This window comes from Recurvomyces mirabilis, assembly GCF_035927965.1.
Source record: "Recurvomyces mirabilis strain CCFEE 5264 chromosome Unknown scaffold_13, whole genome shotgun sequence".
NCBI lineage: Eukaryota > Fungi > Ascomycota > Dothideomycetes > Mycosphaerellales > Teratosphaeriaceae > Recurvomyces > Recurvomyces mirabilis.
This window is the reverse complement of record NW_027041947.1, coordinates 529,784-542,876: the sequence shown is the minus strand read 5'-3', so window position 1 is coordinate 542,876 and position 13,093 is coordinate 529,784. Positions and strand designations below refer to the sequence as shown.

The 13,093-nt window shown below is 53.0% G+C and overlaps 7 protein-coding genes across 7 annotated transcripts; 2 read left to right on the top strand and 5 right to left on the bottom strand.

Annotated features, from left to right (window-relative positions):
- Positions 1-445: 445 nt before the first annotated feature.
- On the bottom strand, positions 446-1,423 carry LTS14_005542 (uncharacterized protein; the record flags this gene model as incomplete). The annotated part of the gene is made up of 3 exons (XM_064838240.1): positions 446-799; positions 854-1,274; positions 1,326-1,423. 3 exons carry the CDS (start codon positions 1,421-1,423, stop codon positions 446-448), a joined length of 873 nt encoding a protein of 290 aa, XP_064694325.1.
- Positions 1,424-1,678: 255 nt separating this feature from the next.
- On the top strand, positions 1,679-2,714 carry tfs1 (transcription elongation factor TFIIS; the record flags this gene model as incomplete). The annotated part of the gene is made up of 2 exons (XM_064838239.1): positions 1,679-2,511; positions 2,645-2,714. 2 exons carry the CDS (start codon positions 1,679-1,681, stop codon positions 2,712-2,714), a joined length of 903 nt encoding a protein of 300 aa, XP_064694324.1.
- A 435-nt stretch (positions 2,715-3,149) lies between these two features.
- DAL81_2 (Fungal specific transcription factor) lies at positions 3,150-5,342 on the bottom strand (the record flags this gene model as incomplete). The annotated part of the gene is made up of 1 exon (XM_064838238.1): positions 3,150-5,342. One exon carries the CDS (start codon positions 5,340-5,342, stop codon positions 3,150-3,152), a length of 2,193 nt encoding a protein of 730 aa, XP_064694323.1.
- A 1,176-nt stretch (positions 5,343-6,518) lies between these two features.
- Positions 6,519-7,571, bottom strand: RPP1 (RNA-binding RNA processing protein rpp1; the record flags this gene model as incomplete). Its single annotated transcript, XM_064838237.1, has 2 exons — positions 6,519-7,379; positions 7,437-7,571. 2 exons carry the CDS (start codon positions 7,569-7,571, stop codon positions 6,519-6,521), a joined length of 996 nt encoding a protein of 331 aa, XP_064694322.1.
- Positions 7,572-8,080: 509 nt separating this feature from the next.
- On the top strand, positions 8,081-8,662 carry LTS14_005538 (uncharacterized protein; the record flags this gene model as incomplete). Its single annotated transcript, XM_064838236.1, has 2 exons — positions 8,081-8,385; positions 8,440-8,662. The coding sequence occupies 2 exons, from the start codon at positions 8,081-8,083 to the stop codon at positions 8,660-8,662; spliced, it is 528 nt and encodes a 175-aa protein (XP_064694321.1).
- Positions 8,663-8,840: 178 nt separating this feature from the next.
- Positions 8,841-9,863, bottom strand: LTS14_005537 (uncharacterized protein; the record flags this gene model as incomplete). The annotated part of the gene is made up of 2 exons (XM_064838235.1): positions 8,841-9,729; positions 9,808-9,863. The coding sequence occupies 2 exons, from the start codon at positions 9,861-9,863 to the stop codon at positions 8,841-8,843; spliced, it is 945 nt and encodes a 314-aa protein (XP_064694320.1).
- Positions 9,864-10,562: 699 nt separating this feature from the next.
- LTS14_005536 (uncharacterized protein) lies at positions 10,563-12,667 on the bottom strand (the record flags this gene model as incomplete). The annotated part of the gene is made up of 4 exons (XM_064838234.1): positions 10,563-10,712; positions 10,770-11,704; positions 11,765-12,471; positions 12,525-12,667. 4 exons carry the CDS (start codon positions 12,665-12,667, stop codon positions 10,563-10,565), a joined length of 1,935 nt encoding a protein of 644 aa, XP_064694319.1.
- Between the last annotated feature and the right edge of the window lie 426 nt (positions 12,668-13,093).

The following is a 13,093-nucleotide window of genomic DNA, read 5'->3' as shown; positions in this document are numbered from 1 at the left end:
TTTCGCCACACCAAGCCCTTCGCCTGTCCACAAGTCGGCTGGGCGCTCCAGCACGGCTTCGGCACGAAACTCGATATGGAGCGCCACCGGGAGAGCGTTCACGGTGAAGCCCCACTCCTCGGTAGCCCAGAGCATTATCAATGCTGTGTGCCGGGATGTCTTCGTGCCGCCAAGATCTGGTCAAGGACTCAATCATTTCCGGTTGCATATCCGACGCCTGCATGGAGAATATGATGTCGGCGCTGTGATCGTGCGGAGCATAGTGTAAGCGGCGGTGTCCTCGGGCCATTGAGGTCAGGGTGGGCAATGTGAGGTACAACACTAGGAGCACGAAAGAACCTAGCATAGTGCTCGCCGCGGGACAACGAGCAGTAGATTTGTTGGCGAAGTAGTAGAATTCTGCCATGGGAGTACAAGGGCGTTGATCAGCGTAGCGAGGCAGGACCTAGCCACTTTCCAAAACCTTCCTAGCAGAATCCACAATCCTCTTGACCTCCCCCGTCCCCTTCTCGACAACCTTCTCCATCAACGTCCCCGCCTTCTTCAGATCATCCGGCCGTGCACTCTTCGCCACCTGCAGCGCCCTTAGCTTCTTCTGCTGTTTACCCCTTGCATCCCTCAGACTCGTTCCAGCTTTCTCGCCAGCTTTGGAAGCCTCGTCGACCACGGCTTTCCGACTCTCGGCTGTAGGAGGCGGGATGTTGATGAGCAGGAGTAATGGGTTGGTGCCTGTGGGGTCGGCTTGGGGTGTCAGGGAGAGGGTGGAGGATTGGATGGCGGTGGTTATGGGCTTTATGTGCTGTGTTTTCGTCAGCTTCACATCCTCTCACTGGCTTTACGAAGATGGACGCACATCTTTCTCCCCAACCATAATTTGCACCACCCGTCCTTTGGGTATCACTTGAGCCACATCACTCAATTTCACAGTCTGGTTACTGCTTTTATCCGGCTGTACTCGTAGATTCTCCAGGACTTCAGGGTTGAAGCGGCCACCTGCTCGGAGTCTCGAGAGGTTGTTCTTTAGTCGTTCCACGGCAGATGCGATATCGGCTTCGAGGGTGGTGAAGTCGAAGGGGTCGTCCGTGGCTGTGCCGCCGGCATTTCCTTTCGCACTGGTGGGAGATGTGCTTGATTTCTCTTCACGAGCTGCTTTGCCACCTTTCTTAAATAGTGCTGGATACGTGCTGAAAGGTCTATGAGGTGGCGATGGTGGTATGGGGCCTTGACGTCTCCATCTTCGTATGTTCAAGGCACATTGAGCGCATATTTGTGGTCTGTCAACATGATGAGTTCTGTTCACGTGCTTGTCCGATCTCATTACGTACCTCACATAGCTCTCGCGTACAGGCAACAAACCTTGTTGCCTGTTGACGTGCCTGCTCGATCGGGACAATGCGATGAGTTCAGTGAATGCTCGAGACATTTTTCGGTGCTGACTTCCATCACGCGAGCACATGTGAAGCTCCAGTAGCCTGCGGACACAGCCGGCGCAAGGTGGCTCGTGCGCGGTCCGGCCGTACATATGGATGTGCTTTCCATGAACAACTACCACGAACATCAACACACAAACTCTCACAGGGGGCACAACACCACTGTCACGACAACAACGGGCCATATCCATACTCTAGCCACCCTCACACACTCCTCCCACGCCGTCACGTGCGACACACCACCCAGCATGGCGACAACCATGACCGCCGCCTCACTGGCCGACTCAGGCAAACAGATCGTCAAGGCAGCCGAAGGCGGCGACCCTCCCTCGACCCTGCTCTCCCTCCTCCAACCCCTCACCAAATTCACAGCGACCGAGGACCTTCTACGGCAAAGCAAAATCGGCATAGCAGTCAACAAGCTAAGACAAAACAAGGATCCCAAAGTCGCCCAACAAGCCTCGCAATTAATCAACAAATGGAAGATCGATGTGAAAGGGAGTGCGAAACATAAGGGGAGCTCACCGGCGCCGGGAACAGCGAGAGCAGTAGGAGCAGCTGCACACGGAGCAAGCCGAGATGCGACGAGCAGTCCGGCACCGAAAGCAGATGGAATTGTGAAGAAGGAACCCGCAGCACCCGCAGCACGCAAAAGCAAAGTCCCGCCCGAAAAGCGAGACTTTAAAGCCGACGAAGTCAACACCGCCCTCACCGCTGACCCCGCCCGCAACGCCTGCATAGGCCTCATCTACAACGGCCTCGCCTACCTCTCCACTGTCCCACCCAGCAATGTAATAACCATCGCCCGCTCCGTCGAACTAGCGTGTTACGAGTCGCACAAGCAGGACACCAGCGCAGCCTACAAACAGAAGATCCGGTCACTATTCCAGAATCTGAAAATGAAGGGGAATGAGGGACTGCGAAGAGATGTGCTAGAGGAGAAGATAGGCGCGAAACGGTTCGTCAACATGACGTCCGATGAGTTGAAGAGCCAGGAGAAGAGGGAATTGGACGAGGCGTTGGAGAAGGAGAATATGAGTAAGGCGATGACGGCGCAGGAGGAGAAGGCGATTTCTACTACGTGCGTATACCCACCCTACCATACATCCTCGACTGAAGTCACAGAACGCACATTCGAGATCAGACCTCATACTCCATCCTTCTACCACTCTCTTGTGGCGGGGCATGGAATATGGGGTCTTCTTTGCGTTCAGACAAAATCTCACCTTCCCTCGCATCCCCCAGACACTCTTTGAATCGCATACTGACCTCCTTCAAGTCTGACCTGTGGAAAATGCCGCCAATCCCGCGTCGCCTACACCCAAGCCCAAACCCGTTCTGCCGATGAGCCGCTGACGACGTTCTGCGAGTGCACTATGTGTGGGAACCGGTGGAAGTTCTCTTAGCTTTTCTCCACGGAATGTGCTTACCTGACGGATTGGTTTGGTGCATGAGGCGGGTTGTCGGCAATGAGGACGCTGCCCGCACGTTGTTTCTCTTGGAGGTACGGAATGATACCACAGCTTTTCTTGGCCGGTTTTGCTTGAGGCGAGACGGTATATGGCTAACGCAGGAACAATTGAGAGCACGCGACCTTATCCCAAAGCGTGTAGTCATAGCAAGCTTTCTTGTATGACGAATCCATAACGAGTGAAACAAATTTCTATCTGGGTATCACCTCTATCCTATCACACTTTCTCTCCATGCGTCACGTTGTCTTCACGCATACTCCCAATGACTACTATCAATCTCCATGACCTCCCCAACCCCATAATCCGTCCCCTCTCCCTCACCTCCACCATCCCCTTCACCATCATCCCCATCATCCCCCTCACTCCCATCCTCCTCCATCCCATCATCCACACCCTCCTCCAACCCCAGCAAACCCAACGGACCTTTCGCGCTCGGGTGCGGGACATACTGCAAACCAGCGACCGGCTTCTCCCCCAATCCCGCCAACACCTCCGCCCATCCCTCCAACAACCCCACCGCCTCACCCACCCACTTTGCACGCCTCGCACAAACATTCAACGTCCACCCAAACTCCCTCAAACGCGAAGAGTAGAACTCTACCTCCTCCCGCCCCGGACTACTCGCCTGCAACAACGCGCCAAACGTCGCTATCAACGAGAAATTGGCCGCGGAAGCAAAGAACCAAAACGCGCTGAGATGTTCCGGACGGAGACGGTTGACGAAGTCCATGGCGCTGATGAGGCGGGTTTTGGCTGCGCTGCGGCAGATGTAGAGGATGTAGGGGTCTGGCTTTGACGCTGTCGGCGTAGTAGTAGGAGCAGCTGACGCAGGGTCGAGTGACTGCACGATCCGGCGGTGGATACTTATTTCCGCTGCGAAGTAGCCTAGATGCAAGTAACCCGTCCCTGATAGTTTCCCGGTCTCGAATGAGTCCATTTTGCATTCCGCCGGGAGATCGGTGAACCATTGTTTCAAGCGTATCTGCACCGGTTTCGCGCGATTAAGGACGAGTTGGGTGGCGTAGGGGCCTGCTCGCGCGAAGGAGGCGATGGCGGTCGTGGAGTAGAAGGTTGTCAAAATCTCGGAGAGGATGGTGGTGAGGGTGATCATTTGCATGAAGATCTGTCTTCCCTTCAAGATCTCTGGATCTTCTGGTTCTCCTGCGCTCCTCGCCCCCGTAGGCCCAGGACCTACTGTAGTGGTTGCTGGGTTGATGGTAGCACTCATGGTCTCGTCGAAATCCGATCGAGTGGGTGGCAGGACCGCCCAATCGGCGGGGTTGATATGAGAGGGTCGGCCGTGCATCAGGGCAGACCATTTATCTTGCATGTACAAGGCCCAGGCTAGTCGTTTGCGGAGTCGCCGTTCCCAGAGTGGAATACTCCAGTCTGAGCAGTCAAGGTGGAGACCTATGTCTTGACCTAGAGCAACGAGTTGCACGGTCAGTGTCCATGTACTCGCTTTGGCTCTTTGGAGTAGGAGGAGCCCGGCTTGTACAGCGGACATTTTGGGCCGTTGCATGGCGATTGTAAGGCTGGTGATGGCGATGTACTCTAGGCGATTCATATCTGGTTTTGGGAAAGGCGCAAGGATTGGGTCTTGGTCCCACCAGGACAAGGCGAGGAGGTACATGGCGGCGAGCAATGGCGGGTTGAACTGTCTGTCGCCATGTCTCTGTCGATCGAGAAAAGCCTGCTTCTGTATGATCGGATAGCTGGGATGCACATTGCGAAAGTATATGTCGATGAGTGTAGAGCCATACTGCCCAACAATGGCGTCGATCTCTGCTAGCGCGCGTGCCTCGTCGTCTGGAACGGCTACGTCGGCATCGTCGTGGGTGCTGAAGTATTCACCAGTATGGACTTGACGGAGTCTGCCAAGTCGTGATTGCGTTTCGTTCTTCTCATCGAATGTGCCAAGGCTGATGAGGGATGCGTCCAGTGCTGTCGTCTGGCCGATGAGCTTGCAGTGGCGATGTCGTTGTAGACTGAGACTTTCGTCCACAGCAAAAGGTTTTCTCACAGGTGCGGCCGGTATGCTTGGGGTTGGAATGACAGGCGTCTGAGCCTGCGATCGCTGCACATTCGAGGCCGTGTTCGCCACCTGAGTGGTGCTCTCACTCCTCCTACTTGTACTCTCATCATTCAGCGCACCCTCATCCAACTTCCGCTTCCTAGGCTGAGCCTTTTCAACAAAAGTACAATCCTGCTTGTGGAACTCACACAACACACATCGTCCAGAATCCTGAAGTACGCACTTTGACTTCCGTCGCCTACACCCATCACATGGCCTTTCCTTCCTACTACGTGCAGCTGGGGCAGTCTGTTGCAGTTGTTTCAGAGCCGGTCGCTTCTCCTTGTTATCCATGAAAGGCATTGGTACAGACCAAGCGGCTATAGGTCGTGGTGCAAGTGGAGGAGCAGCCATTAGAGTCGCCATGATCACGACCAGATGAGCCTGGACCAGTACTGTTCTGCACTACTGACGTATGAGGCCTGTATCCAGATAGTGAAGTCGAGATAGGCACGCAGGCACTAGGGTCCGAGATGATCCGCGATAGAGGCCTATAGGCGACTATCGGTGAGTATAGATATTCCGTGTGGTCAAACAGCCAGATAGGGTGCCCTCGATCTTCGCTATCAAGGATGACTGATTCCTGTTACACAACGGGCGAATGTACTGTAGGGCTTATCGACTGGGGTTTCCAGGGATAAAGAAGCAAAGCGCTGATCACGCCGGATCCGAAGTAGAGCAGAGGGCCGTAATCAGGATGAGATGCTTGAGCGTGACTGGTGTCATTGGATCCTCTCAAGAATGCTAGTAATGTCAATATCGACTGTCCAAATCGTGCCCAAGACTAGACAAACAGCATGAAAGAGAAGGAGGACAAGAAGGATCAATGTCGTGTGCCCATCCACTATTATAACCAACCTTGTCTGACGAAAGGGCACATGCGTCTGAGGCTTAGCAAGGTCTCACGCTCACGCTCACCCTCATCCACCACGTCTGCTGTTATGCCCATCGCTTCGGCAGCCCATGTCAATGTACGTAAAATATACATAATGGAAAACGCCCTTTGGAGGCAGAGTTGCTACGCCATGGACAAGGCAGAGATAAGAGATGTTGGGGAGCCAATTAGAGGTAGCTTTTGGATGAAGGCTAAACAGCGGTTGATCCCATGTTTCTGGCACTTCGGGAAGTCTTGGGTGAGGTTCCGATGAGACGTGGAGTGGAAATCCTTATTATGTAAATTTGGGCCCTGGAAGTGGTTAGCTTTGATGGGCGCATGAGTCGACATATGGAGCGTATGATGGATTGCACGAGGCATGTTGTTCACCAATGATCATATTAGGACAATATATCGGAAGATCTTGAGTCAAGTCTACCGGCAAAGTCTACGCCAACAGACTTTCTTGACACACGATCACGCGAAAGGCATAACGTAAGCCCTCCGATCTCAGCTTCACGTGATAAGCTGTATGTTTCTACACGCCCATATGCTGTTCATGAGCGACGCTTCTCTTTGCAGGAAGCGGCTGCGTATGAGCCAAGTACGTCGTCTGGTGACCTTCTTAAGCAAGCACGAAATGAGGCACATCGTCCGCCTCATGCTTTTCACCCGTGCTCGCCATTTTTGGCAGGCACAGCTCCCGTAGCAGGAATTTGAGCAGCCTGATCGGTCTCCTCGCCACCCATGCGAGCCTTCTTCGCTCTCCTCTTCGCCTCACGCTTGCTGATCGGCTGTCCAGCCGTCTCTGCGCCGCCATCGGCATCTCCCTCCGCCTTGCGCTTCTGCCCATTAACAGCCGCCTGATTCTGCTTCGCCTTTCCGCCCTCCTTGCCCTGCTTCCCACCCTCCTTACCCTGCTTCAATTCCTCCACAACCTCAAGCTTCTCCCCACCATAAACAACATCAATAACGCCTCTATACCCGGTCCTTTTCAACTGCGCCGTGACAATCACACTCCTCGCCTCCTTACTCACAGCCTCAAACCCTCTCTCCTGCGACAGACCCCACACAGTAGCAAGATTGACCGCATCCCAAGGGCCTCTACATCCTACTGCCGCCTTCGCCTCGGAGCTGATAATCAAGCCTCGTCCTCGACTAGCGCGAATCAACTGTGTAGCATTGCTGATCAGATTCCTCCGTGCACTGCTATCACCCATCAGGCCTTGGCTATAGCATATTTCGAATCGCTTCCCGCTTTTGATCGCTTCAGAGAGCATCTTGAACTTGAAGTAGTATCCGAGTCTCTGACTGAGGTCGAGGGAGATGATGTCGCAGTCTAGACTGCTGCAGGCAAGCTGAAGTGTGCGTTCGTCGGTTGGACGGACCGCGAGAATGTCGTAGGCTTTTGCCAACTCGGCGAGGCGAGCATTTTGGTAGGATTCGGTCAATGTCAGCGTGACGCGGCGCCGGATCTCGAGTTTGCATGGGATGTCCTTTTGTGGGAGCGGGCTAGGTATGGCGCATGACTGGAGAAGGTCAATATGTTACAGATCTCATGTAAGAGTGTAAGATAGTATGCTTACAATCTGTGCCGGCAACTTGCCAACTATGCTATGGTTGAGCGCAACGACACCGTAGCCCAGCTCGCTCAGAAAAGCCAATGTCCTGGGTAGATGTGCATCGTTGGCGACATACGGGATGTTCAGGTCGTAAAACATGCTGGTGCTCTGCGACGCCTTTTCGTCGCCTGCTTGTAGTACGTACTATCTGTGGCGTGATGAATCATCGTCTGCAATTACACCTGGTGTTGAAGTTGTATAGGAGGAGCATGTTCTCGCTCATCCGTATGCCATGACTTTCACAAAAATTGAGCCTCGGCGAGTTCTCGTTCACTTCCAAGCGACAAGCACAGGCCACTGGGAGTACACATCGTTTGCACGAGCAGATGACATGCTCGCCCCATATCTGTGTGTCTCGTTTCTCGCTAAGGTTCGTAGTGGCTTGTTCGAGCTCCTGAGTTTGCAGCTCAATATGAGGTACTGCATGTGTCTCATCACATGCCGGCATTGAAGTAGCTGCTCGGTTGCACGAGCTCTCTGGACTACCTATATCTTGAATCATAACCTCAAATCACTCCTTACAGCTACCATATTTCCAAAGACAGACTTAAACAAGCTCGTCCACAGTCGACGAGTACCTTATCAACTTCCAGTAACTATCCGCCACCATGGCTGTCCCAGCAGAGAAGACTACGCGTGACATGAACGGCACCTACGTGCTCAATAAGACTCTCAGTGACTCCGTGGACGAGCTTCTGCAGCTGCAGAACATCGGCTGGATCATCCGCAAAGCAGTTGCCTATAGCACAGTCACTGTCGTCTTGAAACAGTACGCCGATGACGGTGGCAAAGCCCACCTTGATCAGGTGCAACGTTCAACGGGAGGCATCACGAACCAAGAAGCTCGCGTCCTAGACTGGGAACCGATGGAGACGAAGAATGCCATCTGGGGTCAGGTGAAAGGACAAAATCGGTATCATGATCACTGTTCACGATATTCGACGGTGACGCTAACACATCTACTCAGCTTCATAAAGGTCGCTGACCTCACAGATGACTTCCTTAAGCAGGACTGGGACGGCGACGAAGTTGTCGAGGCCACTAATGAGAGTATGACAGATACGTGGAAAGCGGTGCAAGTCATGGGCTTCGCCATTGTCGACGGGAAGCGGAGACAGGTGCGCAGGATTGTGGGGAGTAAAGGGCAGAAGGTCATCAAGGTCCGGCAGGTGTACGATTGGCAGGAGTGAAGTGCTTCGGGTTGATGTCTTGATCGGTATTGTTATGAGCCCGAAGCTGAGTAGAAGAAGAACAGGGTTATCAAGCCTATATGACAGATGATATATGATTTGCTAATGATACATCACCTGAAGCCGACCTTGATGGCAGAGGCACTTGAAACAGTCGTGAGTGTTGGCAGTCGTGCTCTCACGATAGCAGGATGAAGCCCAAATCCTGATGTTTCGGGAATGGCATAGACAAGACCCCCATGTCTTGCAGAAACTTGGCGAACACCTGCGCATGCTCCGCCTGCTGCTCGAGTTCATGGCGAGCCAGGCGTTCCTCGAAGCTATAGCTCTTCTTACTGTACGAGTAGTCGATCTTTGGTGTGGAAGCAGCGGCATAATGGTGCACGAAACTCGCAGATCGCCGAATCTTTGGCAGGGGCGCGACTGCATCTTCCAGAAGGTGCAGAAGTTTAAGGCTCTGCTTCTCACGATGAGAGGAATAGGTGATGCAGTTGCCAGGCAGTGCTGATGCCCACTCGATCACGACATCCTCTAGATTTGTGCAAGCGGTCAACTGATGGACGAGGACAGTCGCGCTTCCATCTTCGAAGTGACCAGGCCATGAAGGGTAGCAACTCAGCCCACTGTACTTCTCTCTAAAGGTCTGAGAGAGCCCGATACTAACGACCAGGCGACGAACATTCTTAAGCCTACTAAAGAGGTCCGTCACCACGGCGCGCTGCAGACGTGGACGTTCGGAATGACTTGGCGATGCGATCAAGAACAGATGATGCACAATGTTCGCTCTCAAGCGGTGGAGTGTCTCCACAAACTCGAAAGCAATCTGTCGATTCGTTTGGATAAAATTCTGGTCACCGTGAACTTGCAGGAATGTTCGGTGGAGACTGCTTTGCTGAACATGTCGCAGGGCAATCAACCCATAGATCTTTGTGTCCGAACTGGTCCGGTCGTCGGCGATGTAGTCGTCGTAGATCTGGCCTCTGATCTCTCGTGGAAGCTCAAGGAAAGGGAATATGTCTGGACCATAGCGATAGGACACTCGTGACTGGGAGAGTCTGGAAGCGCTCCTATGATTAGTGATGGTGGCTTGTGGAACCAGCACTCGGTTCTTCGACTTCCTTTTGCGAGATGTGACTGGCGTTCACCATGTCGTTTCGGTCTGTTGCTCGCTATTTGAAGCCAGCTGTGCTGCGAATATCATTGATTGTTTCAGATGCAGTCTCCTACGCGAGATCACTTTGCTGGATCTTGATGTAGGCTTTGCTCGAACAACAATAGCGAGCTGCCGTCTTGTTGAGGTCGTGGCTTCTACAGCTTTGACCTGCGTCTTTCGTAGCTTTTTTCGCCGACACTCGCGACTCCCTTTGTCTTGTTCTTCGGATGTAGATGGCTCCGGCAACGTCACAGAGTCATCCTGCTGGCTGAACAGAGAGGTAGCCCTCAATACGCTCATCAATAAGCATTAAAGCACACGCATAATGTATCTGTCTGCACGCATCTTGCCACTTTCTACCGGATCTTTGATGGTACTGCGATGTTTTGTTGCGTGAAGATGCCTTTTAGCAGAAGGAGATGTCGTCGTAAAGGTTAGTGTCATCTTGAGGTGAATGATTGAGGCAGTGGCAACCAATCAATTGCGCTATTCCTTGCAAGGCCGGCGTAGGTGAGTGAGCGACATGTGACCACATGTGAAACAATCAGTACGAATGGCCAGTAGTCATGAGTGCAATTGCATGGAGAGTGACATTGGACATGCATTGAGCATAGCAATGTCGTCTCAAAGCAAGCATTGTATCATTATTTGGATTAGTGAGCTACTCGGCCCTCTTGGGCACTGACAGCATTACCATACCTTCATTCACCCGGTTTGGAGCAGCTACGGGGAGACGTGAGAAGCCGTCTACCATCCGCCACCGTTGGCGCCCCAGTTGCCTGGGTTGCTGCCCCATGGTCCACCCCATGGAGCGTTGCCATAACCACCTTTCTGTCCACCCACTGACAGCACAAGGTTCTTGAGGTTCTGGAAGTTGGGAGTACCAAGACCAGTGACCTAACAAGCACACGTTAGCAAGACAATTATCGAAGCATTGAACGGCGGACCACTCACAGGGTCCCATCCAACAGTGGCGTTCCACGAGGCGTAAGGGATAATACCAGCACCTTGGATGACGAGACCATTCTGGAGATCGACACCAGCGCAGCCCACCGCACCACCAAGCGTGATGTCATTGATTGCCGATGTGCCGGCTGCCTTGCTGTACAGGAGTGGGTTCACGAAGCCAAGAGCAGGTTGACCAGCCCGGAATCTAGCATCGTTGAGAAGTGCTATGATGGCAGCAACGACGGGTGAGGCAGCAGAAGTACCGCCATTGGGCTGCGGGATGCCACCGATCACGGTCAGGTAATCGGGATACAGACTGTGCGCACTGATGTCTGGGAAGCCTCTGCCAGCAAAGTCGGTGTAGTTGTTGCTCGAGTAGTATTGCTTCGTTCCCGGGCTAATGTAATCGTTCAGATAGGTATTGACCGCGGCTTTCTGATACCAAGCTGTCGGGAAGTAGAAAGAGAAGCCACCACTGGACGCGTTCCACGCTTGCTCAGGGTTGACAAGCTGTGTTCCGCCTATAGCGGTCACATATGGACATGTGCCTGGGAACTGTGGTGTAAACTGCGGCTGCATCGAGTCCGCATTGTCCCGACAAACAGCTCCTACGCCTTCATCTCCACTAGACTCGAGGATCGTGCGCCCTCGGAGGCCCATCATACCGATCTGGTTGCAGACACGCTTGGCGTAGCGCTCAGGTACGGTGTTCTCGTGGTCACCATAGCTGTTCGAGATGACATATGGCAGATTGCTGTTGGGTTGGGACAACAAATAGTTGTAGTATTCAAGATAAGGCTCATTACTAGCCACACTTTGATTGGGCTCTAGAAGGTCAGGAACGATGGGTGCAAGGCCGCCGGTGATGTACTCGAAGACCGGGAGGCCGTCCACTAAACCTATGATGTTTTGAACATCAAGATTTGCTTCGCCATCGAGTTCTGTTGGATCAATGTCAGCTCATGCTCGCCAGAAACCGTCGACCGGTGCATTCCACATACCAGTATTAGGATCCTGGTTGTCTACACCTCCGTTAATCAATGCCTTGACAGTAAAGTTCTGGCTAGGAATGTTGAACAGCTGCTCAAAGATGGCGAGATCAGAGTAGCTAGCTGATTCGTTCAGAAAGCTACCGAAGGCAATAGTGCTTCCAGAGTTGACATCGACCTTATAGTCACCAATGTTGTACAGCTCCTTCAGACAAGTGGGGGTAAGCACACTATATGCTTTCGTCCTGTTCTTTGAGATTGGAATCGTGATCGTTGTCTGACAGCTGGGATCCTCTTGTCTCTTCGATGGCACGGTCTCAGCAGCAGTCTCGGTCACTGGGATCGCTCGCTGGGACTTCGTGGTCCCGAAGAAAGTGGTTGGGGTTATGAGGTCGACGGCATCCCCGAGGTGGTCAGGCACCGAATACTCCATCGTGCGCAGCTTAGTCATTGCACCATTTGTGTATAGACCGAACGTCGTGTTAAGAAGTTCGTTCGCCTGACCCACAGTAGTGGAAAAGCTCACCACTCCACCCTCACTTGAGGCGCCAGAAATGCCAGCGCCCTGAAGCCACGACATTACACCGTTCTCGGACTGTTGGTTCGCTCCAAAAATGGCATTCTGTTGGTCGAGATCGATGTACTTGCCATAGCCCGGGCTACCAGGAGTCGACACAAAGGCGAGCTTGGCTTCGAGTGTGTTGAGATTCTGGTATTGCCTATCTCCTGTTCAGTTTTGACTCACTGAGTACGAAGTGAGGGATTTGCTTACAATGCCACGGACAGGTCAAGCTGTGTACTGTCAGGAACGCTCACAGGCGAGGGGCTCCATCCAAAGGGCAAAGCATTCAAGCTCTCATGAACAACAGCATACGCTGGCAGCGCAGAGGCGATCAAAGGCAATAATTTACCCATAGTTGGAGGTGGGATGAGCTCAAACAAAGCAGTTGTCCAAGGTTGACGAAGGTCCTGGGGCTTGAAGCAAGTGAGAAAGGTGAATCATATAACCTGGTAGAAGGCCACTTACTCAATGGTTCATGCAAGGTACGGTGGTTCGGTCTATCATCTCCATATCTTGCATAGTCCCCCGCTCGTATCAGTACCTTGACTTCACCTTGGCTCGTGTAGGAGCTTCCTCAATGGTCGTAGCAGGAAAACTAGCGATACACTTGACGGCAAAAGACTTGATAAGCCTCGGTCGCGTGCTCTTCCATCCTGACGTGACGTACGCTGATCTTGGTCGGCGCTACCGACGGCGGGCATGATGCCGCTTGTGGTGTGGTGCGCTCGTAACCTAGAAGCATGTCAAGACCAAGCCTGCATTGGTTGCTGGGTGGTGGG